The sequence below is a fragment of the Bos taurus genome, chromosome 9 (assembly GCF_002263795.3).
Source record: "Bos taurus isolate L1 Dominette 01449 registration number 42190680 breed Hereford chromosome 9, ARS-UCD2.0, whole genome shotgun sequence".
In the NCBI taxonomy this organism is placed as follows: Eukaryota; Metazoa; Chordata; class Mammalia; order Artiodactyla; family Bovidae; genus Bos; species Bos taurus.
In genome coordinates, this window is record NC_037336.1 from 38,302,507 (window position 1) to 38,327,932 (window position 25,426).

General features: G+C 37.9%; 1 protein-coding gene across 3 annotated transcripts in view; it reads left to right on the plus strand.

Moving 5' to 3' along the window:
* Positions 1–25,426, plus strand: part of LAMA4 (laminin subunit alpha 4) — a 155,007-nt gene that overhangs the window by 126,434 nt on the left and 3,147 nt on the right. For all 3 annotated transcript variants that reach the window (XM_024996679.2, XM_024996680.2, NM_001205965.1), the window contains 14 exons: positions 787–918; positions 1,992–2,134; positions 4,167–4,305; positions 4,759–4,896; positions 7,031–7,164; positions 8,206–8,370; positions 11,208–11,361; positions 14,760–14,947; positions 17,425–17,614; positions 18,472–18,627; positions 20,215–20,374; positions 22,078–22,208; positions 23,236–23,329; positions 23,802–23,921. In XM_024996679.2, coding sequence (XP_024852447.1) covers positions 787–918; positions 1,992–2,134; positions 4,167–4,305; positions 4,759–4,896; positions 7,031–7,164; positions 8,206–8,370; positions 11,208–11,361; positions 14,760–14,947; positions 17,425–17,614; positions 18,472–18,627; positions 20,215–20,374; positions 22,078–22,208; positions 23,236–23,329; positions 23,802–23,921 — 2,044 coding nt within the window. The remainder of the gene's footprint in view (positions 1–786; positions 919–1,991; positions 2,135–4,166; positions 4,306–4,758; positions 4,897–7,030; positions 7,165–8,205; positions 8,371–11,207; positions 11,362–14,759; positions 14,948–17,424; positions 17,615–18,471; positions 18,628–20,214; positions 20,375–22,077; positions 22,209–23,235; positions 23,330–23,801; positions 23,922–25,426) is intronic.

The following is a 25,426-nucleotide window of genomic DNA, read 5'->3' on the forward strand; positions in this document are numbered from 1 at the left end:
TCACTTTCAGTGAAATTGGGACTTTACCATCACCACCTCAATGAACATAAACATGAACAAACTCCAGGAGATAGTTAGGGTTGGGGAGTCGGACACGACTTAGCAACTGAACAACAACCATAATACTTTATTCTTCATATCCACTGAATTCTTGTGTCTATGAACTATCTTCTAAAACAAGCAAGCCTGACCAGTAAATTACTTGAGTGTTATAGAATTACTTTGGTTGTTGAATATCATGTGATCTAAGTGCATAATAATTCCATGTTTATTTATGTAAATCCAGTGTTACAGAAGTGGGCCTTCTTTTCCTTTTATCTGTATTTACTGATAATTTTCCAAGATTCTTTTCAGTATACCTTGGAATTATTTTTCAGTGGTACCAATTTTGCCCTTAAAAATGAAATGTAGTCACATCTGTTGGCCTGTTACAACTTTCAAACATTGCCTTAAAATAGGGCTGTTGAATACATATGGCCTATAGCACTCTGTTCTCAAGATTGTTAAAAATCAATAAGGTAAATTTAAATTTTCATTAATTCACAAGTAAAAACAGTAGAAGATAATTGTTTTAAATTGTGTGTGAATATTAAAACTTTGGTATATGAGATGTAACTGTTGATCTGAATGTAGTTGTGATTTTTATTTCATAGAATTTCATGAGACTTCTGTAGTCTTCAGACAGTTTCAATAATAGAGAGTGTACTGTTATTTCTCAAATTCAGCTAAACCTGCTCTTTCATAATAGCAGACTCTCATGTCTACAGCTTTTTTTCTTCTCCACAGAGTATGTTTTTCAGCTTGGAAATGCGCAGTGGTTACCTACATGTGTTCTATGACTTTGGATTTAGCAACGGCCCTGTGCATCTTGAAGACACGTTAAAGAAAGCTCAAATTAATGATGCAAAATACCATGAGGTACTGATCATTGCAGTTTGAATGTGTTGTTTTATTTATATTTGGATCTATTGATCTAATCGCATGGTCAAATGAGATAGGTGAGAAAGTAATTAAAATGAACACTTTCACATATAAAAACCAATGAAAGGCCCTCATATACTCAACTCCAGGATAACATTTGCTTCAAAAGAGTGGACATTTTTATCATATTGGAGTTTCCAGTAAAAGAGTCAGTGAAGATACATTTTAATTGCTTCATTGATCAAAAGACTCCTTTGTTGAAAATGAGAATGTAGATATAAAGCCATTTTGTTTTTGCTTTTTCCTTGAGTCCCATTAAATATCAAAAGAGTAGATATAAGTGAAGAATTTCCTTTTTAAACCTTTTCCCTGAAACTTAGAAAATAGTAACACAGGTTTTCTTATAAATGAGAACCCACAGAGAATGCTCATCTGTCGTGACATAGATGTGCAGTATACTGATATTTCATCTGTTTTTACTAACAACTACTTTAAATCTATACTTTAATAAAATATGTAGAAGTCACAGTATTGTCTAAGTTGAACTAAAATGCAGAGTAGAGGCTATATTTCTCTTTTCAGTTCAAAGTCCATAGCCTTCATGAGGGTGGTTTACAACAGAAGAATATTTTAACTATTTCTCTGACTAGAATTTTCCCACATTCATTAAAGCTTATCATGTCACAAAAAAATGACATCTGGCAACAGAAGTCACCTGTTTACACTTTTTTCCTGAATCCCCTCAAAGGAGCAAAATATTAATTAAAAAGTTGATCTCATAACAGAATTTTTCTTGGGCTAGCTGTGAATCCATATGGAATCCTTCTCCAGCAAATGGGAACTTCTGGTAATATGACTAAGAGTTTTCATGTCTGTGAGTAAGGAAGGAAGACCTATTGCCCATTTTGTAAACAAATAAGCATAAGATCCTGGAAGCCCAGCTGTTACAACATAATTAAATAATTATGAATAATAATTAAATTATTATTAAATAATTAAAATACATAGCAGTCTTCAAAAATCTGATTGTTAAGCAATGATCAGGACTCATTATGTATTATTTCTCCCAGATCTCAATCATTTACCACAATGATAAGAAAATGATTTTGGTAGTTGACAGACGACATGTCAAGAGCATGGATAATGAAAAGATGAAGATACCTTTTACAGACATATACATAGGTGGAGCTCCCCCAGAAATCTTACAATCAAGGTAAGCTTTTTTGTCCTTGTTAAGCTGTTTGTTCCTAACGCGCTGGGCTGAGGACTCCACATCCAGAAGTGTAGTAAGTGTTTGAGCCTTCCCACCTACTACTTCTGTGCACGTGTGCAAGGGCACACACACAGTCATACACCTGTGTGCCCTGTGCAGCCAGTCCTTGTGACCCCCTTAAATTAGCATCGGGTAAATGTGATCTACAAAAGTCTTCATGTATTACTCTTAGAACATAGTCTAACGCAGTATTTCTCATCCACAAGAAGAAAGGTGGAGCATATGTGAAAGCAAAGAAGCATTGTGTCCATTTACTTTTGTTTCAGTATTAATTTAGAGTTATTTGAACTCTCAAATAGTATCTGAGAGTAAACCAAAATTTTAAGACTGTTCCAGGAGTTGTGAATTAAGTATGTTGTTGTTGTTTAGTTAATGAGTTGTGTCCGACTCTTTTGTGATTCCATGGTTTGTAGCCTGCCAGGCTTTTCTGTCTATCAGATTTCCCAGGCAAGAATATTGGAGTGAGTTGCCATTTCCTCCACAAGGGGATCTTCTCTACCCAGAAATCAAACTTACGTCTCTGCATTTGCAGGCAGATTCTTTACTGCTGAGCCACCAGGGAAGCCTCATGAATTAAGTATGTGTGCATGTTAAGTCTCTTCAGTCGTATGGACTCTTTGCAACCCTATGGACGGTAGCTCACCAGGTTCCTCTGTCCATGGAATTCTCCAGGCATGAATACTGGAGTGAGTTGTCCTGTGCTCCTTGAGGGGATCTTCCCGATCCAGGGATCGAACCTGTGTCTCCTGCATTGGCAGGCAGGTTCTTTACCACTAGCGCTGCCTGGGAAACCCAAATTAAGTGTAATGAAATTTTATTCTGATATATTCAAAAATTCAACTATCTCTTATTACACTCAATTCATAGCATGAGAGATCCTAAACTGAGAGACAGCGTTAGGATATTCCGATATTCCAGTCCAGTCACTCTCAACCCTGGTTCTCATTAGAATGACCTAGAGAATGTGTATAAACATCACTACCCATGGTCATTCTCCAGAAATTCTAATTTTTCTTGGATAAGACCCCAACTTTAAGCTTCCTTTCCAAACTAAATATCCTCATTCCTTCAGCCATGCCACTTGGGATCTTTAACCATTGTGGTTGCTATATGTGCAACTTAATCTATCAGTTAGCATGTCATCCAGGCATGATCTTGTGAGAGCAGAATAAATGGGACTGTTACCCCTTAGTTTGGTCAGTGTTTATCTAAAATACATTGAAGTCATTGCAACTTACTCAGAATTAACTTCGTATTCATTCAGTATCCAATACTATGTTCTTGGGCACTTCCTATCTATTAGGCACAGTGATGGGTACTGTTTTGAGCAAAATGCCATCTTTGATCTTAAAGATAAAGGATTTCTCACTTTCCTATTGCTCCAAAGTCCCAACGTTCATTGAAAACTTCTCCTAGCCTTGGTTGATTAGTGTGTTGCAAGTAAGACAAGTAATTGAGTTCATGACTCAAGTAGGATTAGTGGACAACTGAAGACCTGGGTTCAAATCCTAACTTTCTACTTGTGACATAGGAAAAAAAAAGACTTAATATTTCATTTTATAGGTAAACCATGTGAAACTGCCAAGAGTTCACAGTTTTTGACCTATACATATGTCAATTCATTATGGTTGAACCTATTAATCATCTGTAAAAGAGAAAGAATAGCATCACCATCTAGCTCTCTGAATTGTTATAAAGATAAAATGAGCTGATGTAACTTAAAGGATCTTGAAAACTATAAAGAAGTAAATAAATTGTCTCCATGCAGAATAAAGCTGTTCTGTATGCAAAGATTAGAAATTACTGTGTACTTATGAAAGAAAGCATGAAAATGTGAATAATTACAAAGGTATTAAAAATAACTATAAATAAAATCAAATTTTACATCCTGCATATGTTGGGTGACATCATCATCACCTCTATCACCATCATCATCACAGCTCTATCAGTAAAGACTGATTTTCTTTTCCAGGACCTTAAGAGCACATCTTCCCCTAGATATCAACTTCAGAGGATGCATGAAGGGCTTCCAGTTCCAAAAGAAAGATTTCAATTTATTAGAACAGACAGAAACCCTGGGAGTTGGCTATGGATGCCCAGAAGACTCTCTTGTAAGTACACAATTGAAAAGTTTTTAATAAATAGACAAGAACCTTACCTTTCTTAAAAGCTGACAAAACTCTTTTCTCTGTGATCCTGTGTACACCTTGGGTTCCTTTCTGCCATCAGCAGACAGAAGGATCATTAAGCTAAAAAGGCTTATGGGAATCCTCTGGACTTGTCCAGTTGCTTCACCTTTCAATGGCTGGAATGCCAAAGCCCAGAGAGGCTACGTGAGCATCTTCACTCACTCATAGTAGAGGAAGTAGGCAAGCTGAAACCCCATCTGTTAGCAGCATACAGAAGGAAGGCTAACAGGCCTGAATTCTAGCATAAACCAGAAATTAAAACATAACTATTAATATAGGACCTAGCAGATAAGGCCTTTGGTATGTAGGAAATGGACATTTTAGGCATTTGATAATTATCACAAACTCTATATTCATACTTTCTTTGGCACACAGATATCTCGCAGAGCATATTTCAATGGACAGAGTTACATTGCTTCAAGTCAGAAAATATCTTTTTTTGATGGCTTTGAAGGAGGTTTTAATTTCCGAACATTACAGCCAAATGGATTACTGTTCTATTATGCATCAGGGGTAAGTATTTGTTTTTTGTGGTGGAAACTTCTTTGTGGTAATTGTTTTGTCTATTAAAAATACTTCTAAGCACATTAAAAGTAATTTACAATTCAGATTAATTTTGACTCCTATACACACATGGAATGTCTCATTTCAAACAGTTTGTAAAATATTATAAATATATCATATGTGAGTTTTTAACCTGGGCTTCATAAACCTCCCTAAGGAGTGCATGAAGAGAATTCAGTGGGTCTGTGAACTAGGTGAGAAAAAATTAAATCTTTATTTTCTCTAATTAAAATTTAGCATTTTCTTGAATTGTGAATGTCAGCAACAAACCACAGTAATATTAGCAGTATCTATGATTTTGTCTTTAGTAGAAATTAAAGGTATTTTTCATTCCATGTTATAGTTGTCATACATATCTCAAAATACCATTTTTGTTTATTGCTACTTCTTTTTTTTTCACTTTCACTTTTTTTAAAAAATTTTGTTTCATTTTTTAACTTTACAATATTGTATTGGTTTTGCCATATATCAAAATGAATCCGCCACAGGTATACATGTGTTCCCCATCCTGAACCCTCCTCCCTCCTACCTCCCCATACCATATTATATCTGCTACTAGATTTTATTATTTAGTGCCTTAATGTAGAAGTACATATATATCACATATTTATCATTTTGGTATTTTGAAACTGTATTTCAATATAATTGGTTTCCTTTGTATTCCTACATATTTTATTGAGTGATTTTAAAATATTTTATGAAGGAGCCCATATGTGTTACCAAACTATTGAAAGAGTCATAGCACAAAATATGTTAAGAACCTCAGTGTATATATACAGTATGTGTGACTCAATTTATGAAATAGTTTTTAATTTGCTGTAGAACTTTAGCTACAGTCCATGGGTAGCAGTCCTTGGGATCACAAAGAGTTGGACACAACTGAGCAACTGAACTGAACTGAACAAAGATATACTATGTCAAGAATAAAATAACTTTTATAAAAGTTTGGTGACCTTCAAGTATTTATGTTGAGAGCTAACTGTAGAGATTGAGGCCCATATCGGGGAAGAAAAGGAAGATTATCATTTTGCCAATATTTTAAGGAATATTGCCAAACAATAAAGAAATTCAGAAAAATAGATGTTAACTTCTGCTATTTTTTAATTTTTCTGCCTCTGTAGATGGAAAGTGAAACATTTTTTTTTCTGTTCTTTTTTTTTTTTTTTTTTTTGGAGGCTAATTACTTTACAATATTGTGGTGGTTTTTGCCGTTCATTCACATGAATCAGCCATGGGTGTAATGTGTTCCCCATCCTGAACCCCCCACCCACCTCCCTCCCCATCCCATCCCTCAGGGTCATCCCAGTGCACCAGCCCTAAGCACCCTGTCTCATGCATCGAACCTGGACTGGCGATCTATTTCACATATGATAATACACATGTTTCAATGCTATTCTCTCAAATCATTCCACCCTCGCCTTCTCCCACAGAGTCCAAAAGTCTGTTCTTTACATGTCTCTCTTTTGCTGTCTCGCACATGGGGTCATTATTACCATCTTTCTAAATTCCATATATATGCATTAATATACTGTATTGGTGTTTTTCTTTCTGATTTACTTTGTATAATAGGCTCCAGGTTCATCCACATCATTGGAACTGATTCAAATGCATTCTTTTTAATAGCTGAGTAATATTCCATTGTGTATATGTACCACAGCTGGAAAGTGAAACATTTTTAAAAGCCACAATAGCAAAATAACTCTTGCCTAGTCGTCTCACTACATCCCCAAGGAAGTTAAAATACTGGTTTTTCAAAAGTGAGGCTGATGACAGAAGAGAATTGCTTGAGTAAAGAAAGTAACTGACGCTGGGATAACAGCTACTTAGCATGACAAAATCACCTGAAATTTTCAGTTTAAACACAAGAAATTCCTCTTTCCATTGAAATGTGTCTAATTTTATAAGCAGCATACCAGTCCAGGCAATAGAGTATTTCCTTGTTGCTGTTCATAGAAATTATTTTTCAAGCAAACCTCTCACATGTGTGTGTTCCTTTAAGCAGTCCTATAAGTAAATGCTGAAAACATGTCCACCTTTTGGATCTCTGGCTTCCATTGTTAAAAAACCTGTGCTTGCGTTTCAGTCAGACATGTTCTCCATCTCACTGAATAATGGCACCGTAATCATGGATGTAAAGGGAATCAAGGTGCAGTCGGCAGATAAGCAGTACAATGATGGGCTGTCCCACTTCATCATCACCTCCGTCTCCCCAGCAAGGTATAGCTCCTCACTTTATACTCTTTCCACCAGGTGGCTCTACCTGTAGGGCATGAATGCGTCCAAGGACCACTACTAACAGTAGACTATCTCTTATTACCTTTCTAGTGTTTAAAAAAAATGGTAGAGGAACAACTTACTTTCTTTTTTAATTGCTGTTAATTTTTAAAACATGCCAAATAAGTCACTATAAAATTAATTAACAGGTATGTAAAAATTTTCCCAGTGAAACCATAAGCTATAATTTCCTTGAAGGAAGTACCTGTACATACCACTTAAACTAAATGGAGTGCAGTGTTTTGTACATAGAAAAAGTTAGCAAACAACAGGTTTCATTAGGTTTTAATTAAACAATTGAGAAAGTTACATTTATGGTCACATTTTAAAAAGTCTTTGGAGAAGGAAATGGCAACCCACTTGCCTGGAGAATTCCATGGACAGAGGAGCCTGGTGGCTACAGTCTGTGGGGTCACAAAGAGTCAGACACAACTGAGTGACTAACACTTTAACTTCACTTTAAAAAGTCTTAACTTTATCTTTAAAGTATGTAATACTGTATTTCTCTTTCATAAAAGGAAAATTCTTTCTGCAAAAGCAATATATTTTCTGTTGCCACTATTCTGTGTCCATTCCTGGGGAGCCTTCCCATTAAAAGAAAATGTTAATAGTTCCTTTCAAGACGTCATTTCCAATCACTGTCAATGTGCTTTAGAATGAAAATAGCTTCCCACAAATGTGATTAAATGATCACCATGATTTATGTTCTGATTTTTCCACACCAAAAAAAAAAAAGTTACTGATGACTAGTCATTTGAACCTGCTTCTATGGATTTAAATTCCAGTCATGATTTGGAGAGTCTTTTCTGCATATAGAAATATTCATCCATTTTATTCTGAGCCTCACAAAGAGTCTGGCAACTTGTTATCTTATCATTAACCAAATGTTTCATTTCTCAATTCCATGAGAAAACATACAACCTAGAATGGAACTCAAGTAATACGTTAGCTGTGTACTGCTTAAAAAAGCTTTTTCCCTTACAGGTATGAATTGATAGTAGATAAAAGCAGACTTGGGAGTAAGAACCCTACCAAAGGGAAAGTGGAGCAGACCCAAGCAGATGAAAAGAAGTTCTACTTCGGCGGCTCACCCATCACTCCCCAGTATGCTAATTTCACCGGATGTATAAGTAATGCCTACTTTACCAGGTACAGTATTTTTAGTATTCATAAATCTGCATGATCAGTAAAGACGTTCAAGTTGATAATTAAAATATTTACCTTACTAAAACTAAGAACTATGAAATACTGGGGGCACAGGAGGGTAGTAATTAAATGCTTGCATGTGCTTGAAAAACTGACACACTTGGGTTTGTGTGTAAGTTTTTTGCCTTTTAATTTTTGTATGGCATCGGCTAAGTAAGCCTTTGTTTCTTCAGCTGCAAAATGCAGATAATAATAGGGCCTGCTTGGTAAACTTGTTACGAGGATTAATTGAGATAATGTGCATAAAGCACGTGGCATACAGCAGACTGTGAATGTTAAATGTGGTTACTTCTGTACTAACTGTCAGTGGTACAATACAGAGCAACATACCCAAATCATCCTCAGAGGTTTAAGAAAGTTTTTTATATTAATTTAATGCATGATTATTTTTTCATTAATTTTCTCTTGTTGAAATTTGGTTGATGTACAATATTATGTTAGTTTCAGGTATACTACATAGTGATTTGACATCTGATTGTTGTTCAGTCTCTAAGTCAGGTCTGACTGTTTTCAACCCCATGGACTGCAGCACACTAGGCTCCTCTGTCCTCTGTTATCTCCTTGAGTTTGCTCATACTCATGTCCTTTGAGTTGGTGATGCCATCCAACCATCTCATCCTCTGCCACCACCTTCTCCTTTTGCCTTCAATCTTTCCCAGTATCAGGGTCTTTTCTAATGAGTCGGCTCTTCACATCAGGTGGCCCAAGTATTGGAGCTTCAGCTGCAGCATCAGTCCTTCCAATGAATATTCAAGGTTGATTTCCTTTAGAATCTACTGGTTTGATCTCCTTGCAATCAAAGGGACTCTCAAGAGTCTTCTCCAGGTCCACAATTCAAAAGCATCAATTCTTCGGTGCTCAGCCTTCTTTATGTGTTCAACTCTCACATCCATACATGACTACTGAAAAAACCATAGCTTTGACTAGACAGACCTTTGTCAGCAAAATGATGTCTCTGCTTTTTCAGATGTTGTCTAGGTTTGTCATAGCTTTTCTTCCAAAGAGCAAGCGTCTTTTAATTTCATGGCTGCCATCACCGTCCACAGTGATTTTGGAGCCCAAGAAAATAAAATCTGTCACTGCTTCCACTTTTTCCCCATCTATTTGCCATAAAGTGATGGGACTGGATGCCATGATCTTAGTTTTTTGACTGTTAAGTTTTAAGCCAGCTTTTTCGCTCTTCTCTTTTGCCCTCATCAAGAAGTTCTCTAGTTACTTTTTACTTTCTGCCATTAGAGTGGTATCATCTGCATATCTGAAGTTGTTTCTATTTCTCCCAGCAATCTTGATTCCAGTTTGTGATTCATCTAGCCTGGCATTCATTTCTTATGATATACTCTGCATATAAGTTAAATAAGCAGGGTGACATTATACAGCCTTGACGTACTCCTTCCCCAATTTGGAACCAGTCCATTGTTCCATATCCAGTTATAACTGTTGCTTCTTGACCCGCATACAGATTTCTCAGGAGACAGTTGCGTATATGAAGTACTCACCAAGATGAGTCTACTAACCATCTTTCTCCATACTGTTATTATAATGTTATCGACTATATTCCTTATGTTGTTTATTAGATGCTCATGGCTTATTTATAAGTGGAGGTTTTTACCTCTTAATCCTTTTCACCAATTTTGGACTCACACCTCCCCTTCTGCATCCACCCATTTGCTCTCTGTATCTGTGACCCTGTTCTGTTGTTTGTTTTTTAGATTCCACTTTTAAGTGAAATCATATAGTAGTCTCTCTCCATCTGACTTATTTCATTTAACCTCTAGATCCATCCATGTCACAAATGGCAAGATTTCATTTTTCGTGGCTAAATAATATTTCATATACATATACATAGCCCATCTTTATCCATTCATCTTCATCTATCAGTCAGCGCTTAAGTTGCTTCCATATTGTGGCTGTTGTAAATAATGCTGCAGTGAAACCGGGGGTGCATGTATCTTTTCAAATTAGTCTTTTTGTTTTCTTCTGGTAAATACCCAGCAATGGAATTGCTGGATCATATGGTAGTCCTATTTTTAATGTTTTGAGAAGCCTATTTTCCATAGTGGCTGCACTAAGTTACATTCCTACCAACAAAACGTGAGGGTTCCCTTTTCTCTGCATCCTCACTAACACTTAATTGTATCTTGTCTTTTTTATGATAGGCATCATGACAGGTGAGTGGTATCTCTTCGTGGTTTTGATTTGCATTTTCCTGATGATTAGTGATGTTAAGCATCTTTTCATGTGTCTATTTTCTGTCTTTATGTCTTCTTTAGAGAAATGTCTGTTTAGGTCCTATGCCCCCTTTTTCAATCAAGTTGTTTGGTTTTTATGTTGAATTGTATGAGTTCTTTGTGTATTTTTTATATTAACCCCTTATCAGATATATTATTTGCAAATATCTTCTCCAATTCGGTAGACCGCCATGTTGTTTTATCCTTAACAAAGATGATGAGAACCCCCTGAGTTCAAAAATATGCAAGGGAGGAATTTAATACAGATTAAGTAACACAGATGAGGTCCTCATCATCCAGGACATGGTGAGGGAAGACATGTTCATCTGTCAGAGTGTGCTGGTGCCAGGCACAGAGTTATTGGTTAATTGGTTAAATGATCAATTAAAGGGTTCTAATTAAGATAGTGGTTGGTGGATAAAGACCCATCACATACACACACACACACACACACACATACATTAATTGCTAAAGTTCTTTGACTTCCATAGTTTCATCATGTAATTCTGAACAACATTCTTAAGATTTTTCTTTCCTCTGTTACAAACACAGGTTGGATAGAGATGTAGAGGTCGAAGATTTCCAGCGGTATTCTGAAAAGGTCCACACTTCTCTTTATGAGTGTCCCATTGAGTCTTCACCATTGTTTCTCCTTCACAAAAAAGGAAGAAATTCCTCAAAGCCTAAAACAAATCAGAATAAAAAGGTAAAAGATAATGCTGCGCCAACTTCTTGATTGCCCTTTTATTCCACACATACAATTCTAGTCACTGGTGCTTTATTGAATTTACTCATTTGCAACTGTGTTTGTATGAAAGATATGATTTCTGTAGTATCTGATATTACAGTTTACCAGATTTGTTGTATCAGTTCTTATTCCCAAAGAAACAGTTTGAGTAAGCTTTTGCTCTTACTTCCAACTGCTTTTCATTACAGTGGTTAAAATTGCTCTGTATTTTATATAAAAATATATACTATATTCTGCGATCATTCTCTAGTATCATTTGTTGTTGCATAACAGCCTCTAGTTTCTGTCACAGTCCTAGAAATCATTGGTTTCTGATCTTACCTTGTTTTCCCTCCTTCCTTGGCCTTCCTTTTAACCACTCACATCCACAGTTGATCTGTGGCGTCAACTAGAGTGACTTTGCATTCAAAATCTTGAGTCTTAAATTGCGGTCACTGATGACTGTTCTCTCATTCGTTTTACACCTAGCATGTGCATTATTTGCCTTCATTACAAATGAAGGTCCAACTCCTTCTCATTCTTTCAGTCTGACCCTCCCTACTCCTTCCTGGCCAATGTAAACGATGCAGTCAAGTGCCAGTGCTGCCATCCTGGTCCAAGCCATTGTCGTCTCTCATCTGAATCTCTGTAATAGCCTCCCAACAGGCCTCCCTGTTTTACCTTGCTCCCCAGTAGTATATTCTCAGCACAACAACCAGATCCTTTTAAACATGCCTTATCATGTTACTTCTGTGTTCAAAATGATCCTCCCACTGCACTCAGATTAAACGCCGAAGTTCCTACAGTGTCATAGAGACCCTTGTTCTCACTTGCTCGTCTCCTCCTAGTGATCTACCAGCTGTTTCTAGAACAAGCCAGGTACACTCCTGCCTTAAGATCCTCCCTTGAGCTTTCCTCTTACCTAGACCGTGCTTCCCCCAAATATCTGCATTGACAGCTTCTCAAGGATTGCCCAACTCTCATCTGATCCGTGAGGCCAGCCTTAACCCCTATTTTATTTTATTTGTTTTTTTAATTGAAGTATAGTTATACAATGTTACATAAGTTACAGGTATACAGTATATAGTGATTCACGATTTTTAAAGGTTGTACTCCGTTCATAGTTAATACAAAATATTGGCCGTACTCCGCATGCTGTACAATATATCCTTGTAGCTTATTTTATACCTAATAGTTTGTACCTCTTATTCTCCACCCTTGTCCTGCCCCTGCCCACTTTCCTCTCCCCGCTGCTGACCACTAGTTTGTTCTCTCTCTGAGTCTGCTTCTTTTTGTTATATTCGCTAGTTTGTTGTCTTTTTTAGATTCCACATATAAATGATATCCCACAGTATTTGTCTTTCTCTGACATATTCACCTAACATTATGCTCTGCAAGTCCATCTATGTTGCTGCAAACGGCAAAATTCTGTTCTTTTTATGACTGAGTAGGTCCACTGTGTGTATGTGTATAATGCATGTATCTTCTTTATTCATCTTTTGATGGTCTTTTAGGTTGTTTCCATATCTTGGCAATTGTAAACAATGCTGCTGTGAACATTGGGTATATGTATCTCTTCAAATTAGAGTTTTGGGGTTAGTTTTGGATATATATCCAGGAGTGGAATTGCTGGGTCATATGGTAGTTCTGTTATATTTTTAGTTTTTTGAGATACCATCATACTGTTTTCCACAGTGGCTGCACCAGTCTGCATTCCCACCAACAGTGTAAGAGGATACCTTTTTCTCCACATCCTCACCAGTTTGTATTCTTTTTGATGATAGCCATTCTGACAAGTGAGAGGTGATAGCTCACTGTGGGTTTGATTTACATTTCCTTGATTTCTTGGATTTGCCCAGAACACAGACTTTTTTGGAGGTCTTATCTTTTTCCCATATGAGATTAAGAGTTTTGGGCTTCCCTTGTGGTCTAGTGGTTAAGAATCCACCTGCTAATACAGGGGATGCGGGTTCAATCCCTGGTCTAGGAAAATTCTACATGCCCTCCGCTTGCCACAATTAGAGAAAGCCTGTGCACAGCAACGAAGACCCAGCACAACCAATATATATATATATATAGTCGATCTGTTCCAGTCTGTATTACAATATTGTTTTATGGAAATTCCACACTGCTTTGTTTGACTAGTAGAAATCCTCCTCTACTTCCAGGACTACGGTGGATTTATTTTTATGTGTATAGTTCTTCTGACATTTCGATGGGAATTAGGGAGGGGGAAAGCTATGTGCATTCATTCAGCAATCCTGAACCAGAAATTGTCCTCTCCCCTCTGATCCTGTGTCTCAACCTGACTCTTGCTGTGTTCTCCAGCTCCCTAGCTCCAAACATTTCCTCTCTCTTCTTACTTTATTGCAAGATTTCTTCCCAAGTGGATCAGATTAGGCCACTCCCTGCTTTTCAAACCTGTGGTGCTTCTCATCACCTAAAAAACAAAACCCCATCCTTTACCCAGTCATCTAAGGTCCTTTCTATCCAGCTACAACCTGTCTTCCAATTTGTTGTTTAAAAGCCAAATCAATTTTCAGTCCTTAAAAAACAGGAACCATGTCTCACTCACCTTTCTGTTCCCCACCACACACTGCCCACTGAAGGCACACAGAAACATCGATTTTTTTTTTTCTTCTTCTTCTTCACTCCTACCTATTAGGTACTCAATAAACATTTGCTTGAATAAATGAGTAAATGACTGAATGCTCAGATTTACTTGCATTTACTTTTGCTTCAGAAATTGACTAAATAACCATTAAATATTAGTCTTTAGTTTCAGAACTGTAAATTTTAAAATCAATAGTGCAATTCTAAGAGCACAAAATAATTTTTAAAAATTGTTCTATATCCTGTCACATAAGTTTGCTACATATCTTATCACCCAAAACATTCTTTAAAAAATATTTTGAAGATGTTACTAAGTATTTAACTTTTTATGCAGGTTATATAAATAATAATATGTGTATTCAAGTGGTATTGTTGCATATAATATGAGGATTTTATCAAGTCTCTCAGTGGTCTTTATTGCCAATTTTTTCATTTTCCACCATTGATTAAAATGTACATTTAATTTAAATCACAGAGCACTCGTCTCTATAGCTTCACTATACAAATTGTTTTCTGACTGTAAATGGGAATTTGGGGTTTGTTAACATACTCTGTTGTCGTTTGTTACTGCTGCAGCTGCTGCTGGCATTTGCTTAAGGCAGTAGAGGAATGGAGAGGTCTAATATTTTACGAGTGGAATATGTACAAAGAATATACACTTTAATTATTTAATCATCATTGTTAATGGTAAAAAATTAAAAGTGAATTTTTGCTACTAGTATGTCAGTTTTATCCCTTAAATGAGTCATTTCGTACTCTTACAGGGAGAGAAAAGTAAAGATGCTCCTTCGTGGGATCCTGTTGGCCTGAAATTCCTAGAGAGGAATATTCCAAGAGACTCACACTGCCAGCTTTCCAACAGCCCTAGAGCGATAGAGCACGCCTATCAGTATGGAGGGACAGCCAACAGTCGTCAAGAGTTTGAACACCTAAAAAGAGATTTTGGTGAAAAGTAAAGTAACACACTATCCGTTTAGAAACTTGATGCCATGGCTGGGCTTCATCCTTACTTGCCATATGTTATTTTTCCTATAATTTTTTTGTGCTACTTTAATCTTATTCTTTTTTTCATCAAAACAATTACTAAATAGTACATAATTCATACTGTCCAATAAATAACATTCTCTGTGACTTTCTTCCCAAAAGTAAGAGGCATATGATAGCATTGTCCTAGGAGTTTGCTGTACTTAATGAAAAAGAAAATACAATCAAAGAAAGGAAGATGGGGGAAATTTTAAATGACTCATCATGTAACCTTACTGTCACCTTCCCTTTCCGACACAAATTGCTTTCAGACTGTAAGTGGGAATACGTCTGAAGACACTAAAAATACAAATGCACTGTGTCTCTGTTGACCCTCAAGCTATCTCTAAAGTTCATCACTTCTTCCTGGTGTTTCACAACTCTCCAAGTTATTTAGGATTATTTAAGATTTCTTTTAAAGTATTAGCACCCAGATATTCATATATACAGAGAAGGCAATGGCACCCCACTCCAGTACTCTTGCCTGGAAAATCCCATAGGCGGAGGAGCCTGGTGGGCTGCAGTCCATGGGGTCACTAAGAGTCGGACACGACTGAGCAGCTTCACTTTCACTTTTCACTTTCATGCATTGGAGAAGGAAATGGCAACCCACTCCAGTGTTCTTCCCTGGAGAATCCCAGGGACGGGGGAGCCTGATGGGCTGCCATCTCTGGGGTCACACAGAGTCTGACACGACTGAAGCGACTTAGCAGCAGCAGCACTCTTATATAGCTCTTTCAAACATTCATACCGTCAGTGGATTCAATAAGAAACTCCTAATTTCCTATTTGCCTAATAGGCAGAATCAGTATTTTGTATTCTTCAGGAAAAACACAGAGTTAATCAAACTGGAAATTAGCTTAATAAATGTACCTTATCTATGGCCTAAAGCTGAATTTCTAGAAATTTTATTTGATTTCTACACATTATGGTAGCTGTTTTTAGCATGTGATATCCATTGATTAATTTTTATGGGGAGAAAACTGAATCTGTATTTTAGATAGTACATAAGTCATATTGTTTCTATGCAAATTTTTATATGCATATTAATTGCTCTCTATTATTTTGTCTACATGAAGCTTCCTTAGCATAAAGATTTTTACTAAATTAAGTGCAATCAGTTTTTCAAAGCAAGACATGATATTATCCTTTACTGAAACACTTTTTAAAAAAAATTTTTAATTGGAGGATAATTGCTTTACAATGTTGTGTCAGTTTCTGCCATACAATGTGAATCAGCCATAATTATGCATATATCCTCTCCTTCTTGAACCTCCCTCCCACCCCCCACCCCATCGCAACCCTCTAGGCATCTCTGGTTTGAGCTCCCTGTGTTACATGGCAGCTTCCCACTAGCTGTCTATTTTACATATGGTAATGTATACGTTTCCATGGTACTCTCTCAGGTGGTCCTGCCCTCTCCTTCCCTCACTGTGTCCACAAGTCTGTCCTCTGGTCTGCGTCTCTATTCCTGCCCTGCAGATAGGTTCATCAGTACCATTTTTCTAGATTCCATATGTATGTGTTATTTTATGAAACTTGTTTTTCTCTGATTTACTTCATTCTGTAGTAACAGGCTCGAGGTTCGTCCACCTCACTAGAACTGATTCAAACTCTTTTCATGACTGAGGACTACTCCATCGTACATATGTCCACAGCTTCTTTATTCATCTGTCATTGGACAGCTAGGTTGCTTCCATGTCCTGGCTATTGTAAATAGTGCTTCGATAAACATTGGGGTACTGGTGTCTTTTTCAGTTATGATTTTCTCAGGGCATATGCCCAGCAGTGAAATTGCTGGGTCTTATGGTAGTTTTGGGCTTCTGAGGTGGTGCTAGTGATAAAGAACCCACCTGCCAGTGCAGGAGATGTAAGAGATGTGGGTTTGATCCCTCGGTCAGGAAGATCCCCTGGAGGAGGACACGGCAATGCACTCCAGTAATCTTGCCTGGAGAATCCCATGAACAGAGGAGCCTCGTGGGGTATAGTCCATAGGGTCGCAAAGAGTCAGACACAACTGAAACAACTTAGCACGCGTGCATATGGTAGTTTTATTCCCAGTTTTTTAAGAAATCACCACACTGTTCTCCATAGTGGCTGTATCAATTTACATTCCCACCAACAGTCCAGAGGGTTCCCTTTTCTCCACATTTTCTCCAGCATTTATTGAAACAACACTTTCTTAAATGTGGGATTTATCCTTGTTGTATGAGGAAATGGAGGATTTACATTTTTGAATTAGCAGTGCTTACCCCATATTCACAATAATAATAAGATGTAATTAGAAGTAATGTTGCTTGGGATTAGATCAGATGGCTTTATTCTTCCTTACACTGTATTGTCTTGGGAAGTTAGAGATCACAGTCTTCTTTGACAAGTGGTAAGCTTTTCCTTCTCATTTACCAGATCCCAGTTTTCCATTCGTCTGAAAACACGTTCCTCCCATGGGATGATTTTCTATGTCTCAGATCAAGAAGAGAATAACTTCATGACTCTGTTCTTAGCCCATGGCCGCTTGGTTTTCATGTTTAATGTTGGCCACAAGAAACTGAAGATTAGAAGCCAGGAGAAATACAATGATGGACTGTGGCATGATGTAAGTTGAAGGCAGAGAATATTATCATCAGCAAATGTCCACCATTCTGATACCCCACTAGTGGTTTCTCTAGAAACATCCATTTACAAATTTTATTGCTATATGTTCAGAGTTCAGTTTCAGAAACTTTCGTTAATTTATTACAAAAATCTTGAAGCTTATTATTTTAAAAGAAATATAATCTGAGTATAATTTTTTTGACAGATCAGCTATTTTTAGTGCAGTTATTTTAAACAAAAGATCAGTGGTCAGCATAAGCTGAAGTTTGGTTTCTATAAGGATTTTTCACTTGACTGGGTTTTATTCCACTGCCTATACTATTCTAAATTTTCTATGATTGCTGAGTGTCTCATAGACTAAGCTATGGAAGGTACAAAATAGAGTAAATCTGTTAGGAAGAAAGGATACAACAGGTAGAATAACCTAAATATCAAAGCAATTCAGTGTGTGTATAGTGGGAAGAATAAGCAATGTCAGCTGTATTACTGGGAAGAAAGGATACAACAGGTAGAACAACCTAAATATCAAAGCAATTCTCTGTGTGTGTATAGTGGGAAAGTAAGCAATGTCAGCTGCATTACAATTAATTATAATTAAATTTAGAAGTGAGAGCATGTAGGCTGCCAGCTGGGACAGAGAACTCTGCTAAACATAAGCTGTATTCAGAGATTAAGCCTGTAACTTTAAATCAGGCTTCAAAAGAAGAGACAAACTCCTGACCTTTGGTGAAAGGACCACTGTTTAAAGAACTTCCGCAGCACTGCAAATGATAGCACAGTTGGGAGGAGAAGCAGCACAGCCTTTCCACTAAGCTTTGGATGTACTAAAGATACGCTGTTGTCCTTCTCTCCATCAAGGTGATATTTATTCGGGAAAAGAGCAGCGGCCGAATGATAATTGATGGGCTTCGAGTCTTAGAAGAAAGTCTTCCCCCTACAGGAGCTGACTGGAAAATCAGGGGTCCTATTTATTTGGGAGGTGTGGCTCCTGGAAGGGCTGTGAAAAATGTCCAGGTAAGCCAGGTGTGATCAGGTAGAGCCATCCACCTTTAGAGTTGAAAGATTGTTTAATGTAGCCCTCGCTTCACGATTAGAAAACTGGCAAAAGTAAAACTGTACTTTGGCTGGAGACGGGATACATAAGTGGGTATTGTTTTATGGTTGTCTGTCCACCCTGTGACATCACAAAGCCTGGAGTAACCTTTTGATTCTAAGGTAGAGGTGAGATGAAAAATGTTTCAGAGGTATAAACTGTCATGAAAAGTTATGTCTCAAGGGCATGCTTATTTGTTCAGCAAGTACTCATGCTTTTAGTCTTAAAGAACACCCAAAAGAGAATTCCCTGGTGCTCCAATGGTTAGGACTCAGTGCTTTCACCGCCCAGGCCTGGGTTCAATCCCTGGTCAGGGAACTAAGATCCTGCAGGCTACATGGCACAGCCCCCCCAAAAAAAAATTACCCAAAAAAGAAAGCGAGTCATTATATTATATATTATTGGGTTAAAAAGAAAAACTTTCAGGCCATTATGTAAACTATGATCTCATCTTCATTTCTTACACACACACACACATACACACAATTTGTAATTGTACAAGGAAATGTGGCTACCCCTTGGGGGACATGAGGATATGGTAGAAGAAAACAACATTATTTTTGTAATGTAAAAGTTTAAAATATTGGACCTTCAAAAATATTTAGCAAAAAAAGGAACGCATCAAAGGACTAAGCTTATTTTTAATATAAATACAGGTTTGACTTTAACACAAAGAATACACTTCTAAGATCCATTAAATGGCTTCCCTGGTGGCTCACTGTAAAGAATCTGCCTGCCAATGCAGGAGATTCAGGTTTGATCCCTGGGTCAGAAAGATCCCCTGGAGAAGGAAATGGCAACCCACTCCAGTATTCTTGCCTGGAAAATCCCATGGACAGAGGAGTCTAGCAGGCTACAGACCACAGGGTCGCAAAAAAGTCAGACACAATTTAGTGACTAAACAACAACAACAAAGATCTATTAATATGTGTGTGTAAAGCAAAAATGGGGGGAAATGTTCATATTTAATTTTATTTTAGATGAGTAGCCCCAATTCCATGACAGCTTCTTTAAAAGAAAGATTTCTAAATCTGTGAAATCGGTTATCTAAAGTGGCCTGTGTTTCATGTCCTGTGGTATGATAAATGCTCAAACACAAGCCAATAAAGCAAATTCTCTGCTGTTTATTTAACCATGGTAGATTTAACAGTTTAGTTCTTTGCTAGCCCTTATCAGCATTAGGTGATCTAGGGCACAGCTGTCTTTCTTGAAGAAAACAAATGAGAATATTTCTAATTCAGTTTGAAAACCACAGCTGCAATTTACCTTGTTGTGAAAAATGTTGAAATTTTTGTACCTTAATTACAGTAGGCTATTATTACCTAATACAAAATTCTAGCTTCAAAGATCTAGTTAAAAAGCAACAATCTGGAAAATGATCGATTATTCAGATAGCTAAAACAAATAGGGCAAGAAATTACTAGGTTCCTCTCAGGACACAAATCCCTTCATTGGTGCGTCTGTGAGTGTTGAGAAAATGGATTTTAAGAAATGCCTTCTCCTCTCAGATAAACTCAGTCTACAGCTTCAGTGGCTGCCTCAGCAATCTTCAGCTCAATGGGGCCTCCATCACCTCTGCTTCTCAGACATTTAGTGTGACTCCTTGTTTCGAAGGTCCAATGGAAACAGGAACATACTTCTCAACAGAAGGAGGTTACGTGGTCCTAGGTAACAATGACTTATGTTAAAATGTGAATCATGAAATACTTCTTTCCTGGAGATGGCTAACAGGGATATTGGGCCCAAAGTTAAAAACCAGAATAGCAAACTCAGCCCTTGAAAATAGTCACTTTTCATAAGGACCACCTTTCTCCTCTGCTGCCGTCCAAATAGACACATGGACCATGCCAATCCCTGTTTGCTTTCCCCAGCCAGTGCTTCTCCACAGCTGCCAAACCTCTGGGGATAGACCATCTTGGCTCCTTTAGACTTTCTGTGCTGCACCGTGGTCTAACCTGTGTGGGCTTTTGGCTACCTCACACACTGAGGTTTTGTTTTCTCTGCTCCTTCTAAGCAGCACCCATTGTTCCTGCTAAGGAAAGTTCCACTTCCTCCCGTCTCCAGCAACTCCAGCAGACAAAGCTATCCTTAAAAACTTTTCTTTCTGGATTTTTATTCTCAACTCTTACTCTCACTCAACAAAGTTTTCATTGTGTGCCTCTGGTATGACAGTCCCTGTGCCAAGTGATGGAACATAATGGTTCTAAAAATAAGGAAATAAAATCCTAAACAGACTACACACAATCACCATCCAGTCCATTCCGACAGCATTCTGTAGAGCAACCATTAGGTGTGAGGAGGGCACCAGAACAGTGCTGAGAAAGAAGACAGGAGAATGTTCCTGCCTTCAACATGCCCTGAATAAAGACCTGACAGAGCAGCAGTTGCCCCTTCTTAACCCATCCCCACGTCCGACAGAATAACTGGAGGCAATGTTTCCTCTGTGTCTAGTTCACGATTTTACTTTCCTTTCTCCTTCTTTACCTCTACTAAAACACCAACAGGCACATTCCTCTGCCTTTCATTGAATTTCAGTGAAATGAACTCAAAGGTTTAGACGGCCTGAAAAGCATAGCAACCTGCACAATTTATGTTCTCAATAAACATTAATAGCAGGAAAACTTTAAAAACTGATCTATAAGAAGCCACGTGAAGTGAACACTATTAAGATGCCCAGCTTTTCGGTGAGTCTCTTGGAGTGAACACGGCTGTTCTTAAGAAGAATTCATTTTCTTGCATCACTGCAAAAACAGCTCCTAACCGCTTTTGCTGTTCTTACTTTGTCTTTCCTCCCAAATGCTCTGCAGCACTGGCTCCAGTGATCTCTTTTAAGAATTATTTTAAATACAGATCTGATCAAGTCAGCTCCCATGGTCAATGTCTGCAGTATAAAGTCTGTCTTCCCTACTGGAGCCCTGGAGCCCTTCCCCGTGTGGCTCCTGCTGGCCTTCCCTACTCACCCCGCTCCACCCTCACTCACAGGGCAAGGACAGTCCAGCCACACTGGCCTCTCCAGGTGCTCTCCAGACGTCCCAGACTCTGCACTTGTGTTCAGACCAGTTCTTCCTAGTTAGCTCTTTCCTGCTTCTCACTTTTGAAATAATAAATGGTCCTGCTGGTTGGAATCAATTTTTCCTCACCTGAGCTCCCATAGCCATGACGTATTTTCAGCATGCTGTTTCCACCCCGCACTCCAGACCTGCTCAGAGCTTCCAGTGTGTTTGACATGGAAAATGACATTTTCTACTTACCTACTGAAAAATGTATCAAACTTTCCAAAAGAGATACAAAAATATGCAATTACAAAATCATGCCATGGTTACAAAATTTAGGTTTCTGTTCTTGAGAACTAATAGTATTTCTCTCCACAGATGAGTCTTTCAATATTGGATTGAAGTTTGAGATTGCATTTGAAGTCCGTCCCAGAAGCAGTTCCGGAACCCTTGTTCACGGCCACAGTGTCAATGGAGAATACCTAAATGTTCACATGAAAAATGGGCAGGTAGCGTGTTAAGAATTGTTTTAAGTCTGTCTTCTCTGACCTTGGATTCTAGATCTGAAGCAGTTTTATTTCACAGAATTATTTCATCGATCTTTCCTAACTGAGGGGAAAAACAAACAACAGGAAAGCTAAAACATAAAATTTAAATGCAGGTAATTTTTGGATTCAGATTCATATGTTGAGAATTGATTTGATTAAAGCAAAGAGCCATGAAATTGTGGCAAAGCCAAAAAAATCAATAATTAAAAAGTTTTAATAAAAGAATCAGAAGAGGAATTTTTTACAACAAATGGAAGCAGCAAATGTTCATTTGTCTATAATATGTATGCATACCATACATACATTCTTTTCAGCTGCTAAAAATAAAAAAAAATTGTTATAATTAAACACCACTTTCATCCCCAAATAATATTACTAAAGAACATTCATGAGAGTATTCAAATAAATATGAAGCATATTTTCATCAATGCCCCTAACTTAATATAATTGATTTTCATTTGAGTTCCAGTATATTCTATGAAACCATATAACAATGAGAACAAATCCTTATATGGTTCTTAGTGTGGGTCAGATACTATTCTAAATGCCTTATATGGATTAACTCCTTTAATCCCAATAACTCTGTGAAGTGAGTACTACAGTTATCACCCTTATTTTGCAAATGAGAAACGTGGCACAGTGAGGGAAGTAGGAGCGCTGGAGTATGAGCCCAGGCAGCTGGCCCTAGAGGCCAGCTCTTCCTCAGTACCTTTACCTGCCTTGTACAGCACATTCCATCTTTAAAGGAATTCATTGTGCTATCTTACTGTTCCTCTGCCCCCTCTTCTCTCCGTTGTCTTTATTTTGTTCTCTTTCTGAGGAACACATTTCCTCTAGTCTACTGAACAGTGACCCCTTGTGTTCAAATTGCAAAGCTACTGTCTGGATGTTCAAAGTTTTGCTTCCCTGTGGTAAATCTAAGAAATCTCATCTTATCCCAAAGAGGAGAAATGAAATGAAATTCCACAATGTGCGCTGTTTTTTGCAGGTCATAGTGAAAGTCAACAATGGCATCAGAGACTTTTCCACCTCAGTGACACCCAAGCAGAGTCTCTGTGATGGCAGATGGCACAGAATTACAGGTGAGGAAAGCTGTGTGTCCTGGGTTTCCCTGATAAAGTGAGCCTATACACCCACCTCTGACATGATGACTTGAAAGAACTTTGTATAACTTATACGACAGAATAAGAAATAACTGACAGTCTAAAAGTAGTCAAGAAAAGAGAATAAATGCTAATGTACTAAAATTTGTATATTGAATCCACATGTGATTTGAAAATATTAATGCTGCCAGAATAGTCTTATGGAGTTGTTTAAATAATGCATTATTTATGAAGCAAAGAAAAAGTATCAGAAAGAGTATTCTAAATAGTCTCCCTTTCAAAGGAAAATTTTACAGTGATTGGTTAGACATTGATGTTTTCAGTGATTAGAGGGAAGTGTATGGTTTATTCTGGAATAAATAAAACCTATTGCTATAATAAATTATTCCCTTTCATGTGAAAATTAATCACCTCAATATCACTTATGACCACTCTTTTCCCTGTATTTCAGTTATTAGAGATTCAAATGTGGTTCAGTTGGATGTAGACTCTGAAGTGAACCACGTGGTTGGACCCCTAAATCCAAAACCAGTTGATCACAGGGAGCCTGTGTTTGTTGGAGGTGTTCCAGGTAAGAGTTATTTAAAGTGACGAGTTTCCAAATCCAAAAAAACACTTAAGTTCTCATAACTGTTATTACAGTATTAAGAGCTATGTATTTTTATAATTCACCTAGTAACTCCAAGAATTTCATATACAATGTCATTTCATAGGGGACTTTCTCAGGAGGCGGAGTGGTAAATAACCTGCCTGCCAATGCAGGCGACACAAGAGATGTGGGTTCAATCCCTAGGTCAGGGCGATCCCCTGGAGTAGGAAATGGCAACCCGTTCCAGTATTCTTGCCTGGAAAATTCCATGGACAGAGGAGCCTGGAAGATACAGTCACTGGGGTCACAAAGAGTCGGACATGATGAGCGACTGAGCACACACACATCCTTTCATAGGAAAATGTATACTGACAATTACGAAGCACACAGCACATCCGAGGATCAAAACAAAGTAACAGACAAGAACCACACGCAGCATGCTAAACAGTAGATACTACTCTCCCTCTGCTGTGTCTACTGAATTTTTTCTCTTCTCTTTACACACACCTCTCACATACACACAGCGAAACACACTGTTTTCTCTCTTACACAAAGAAAACTCATTTGCTATTGCTGCTGTAGGATCTGAGAACCTTAGAAGACTAAAAGTTTGGTGACAATTACTCCTCTTCCACACTAAGAGAATACACAGTTCTTCCCGTCCAGGACTAGTGTGAAACGTGGAAACAGCTGCAGACCGTAAGTTCTGTTGTTCCTACATAGTGACATTCCCTGCGAGAGGTTCCCAGCTGCAGTTCTGTAAACATCATCAGTAACATCAATGCTGTCATCTGCCAAGAATGGTGGATAGTCCCAGATGGTGATGGGGCACTTATGGACCCCCCACAATTACTTTAAGCCTCTAAAGCAGGGACCATGACCTTTTGTTGAAAGTGTTTATTTCACACACTTCATTCACTAGGGAAACCTGAATGATAAAGGTAGCATGAGGGAAAAACCAAGCTTTTACAACTGGCATTTGGTGAGGATTTAAAGGAAAAACTTAACATAGTTTTTCCTTGCATCCTAACTATACTATTTTAGACTAACCCATGTAAAGGCAAATAATGCTTTAACCAACAGAGTGAGAAAGATTAAGCATCCAGTCTTGGGTACTCACAAAATAGTAGCAACTAAGCAGTCCTCTGCTTTGTAATGTGGATTTTTCAAAATGCCAGTATAGACAGTAACAACTCACTGATGCAATAGGAGACCCTCAGAAAGCAGTCTTTCTGCTTTACTTCTATTATCCACTCCTGTCTCCATTCCTTAGGCCTCTCCTCCTGCTCCAGGCTTCAGTTCTGAAATACTGGCAAAGACCACATTGCACTTCATGCAGGTACAGTGAGGAAGACGGGTGCTGTCAGTCCTTCCATTTCTGCACGTTGCTTTCTTCCTGGAGATCACAACATAGTTTACAATATTGCAGGTTCCCAGAGGCCTACAGGATCAAAGTCAGCCTAGCATGCAAGGTCCTGATTATCTCT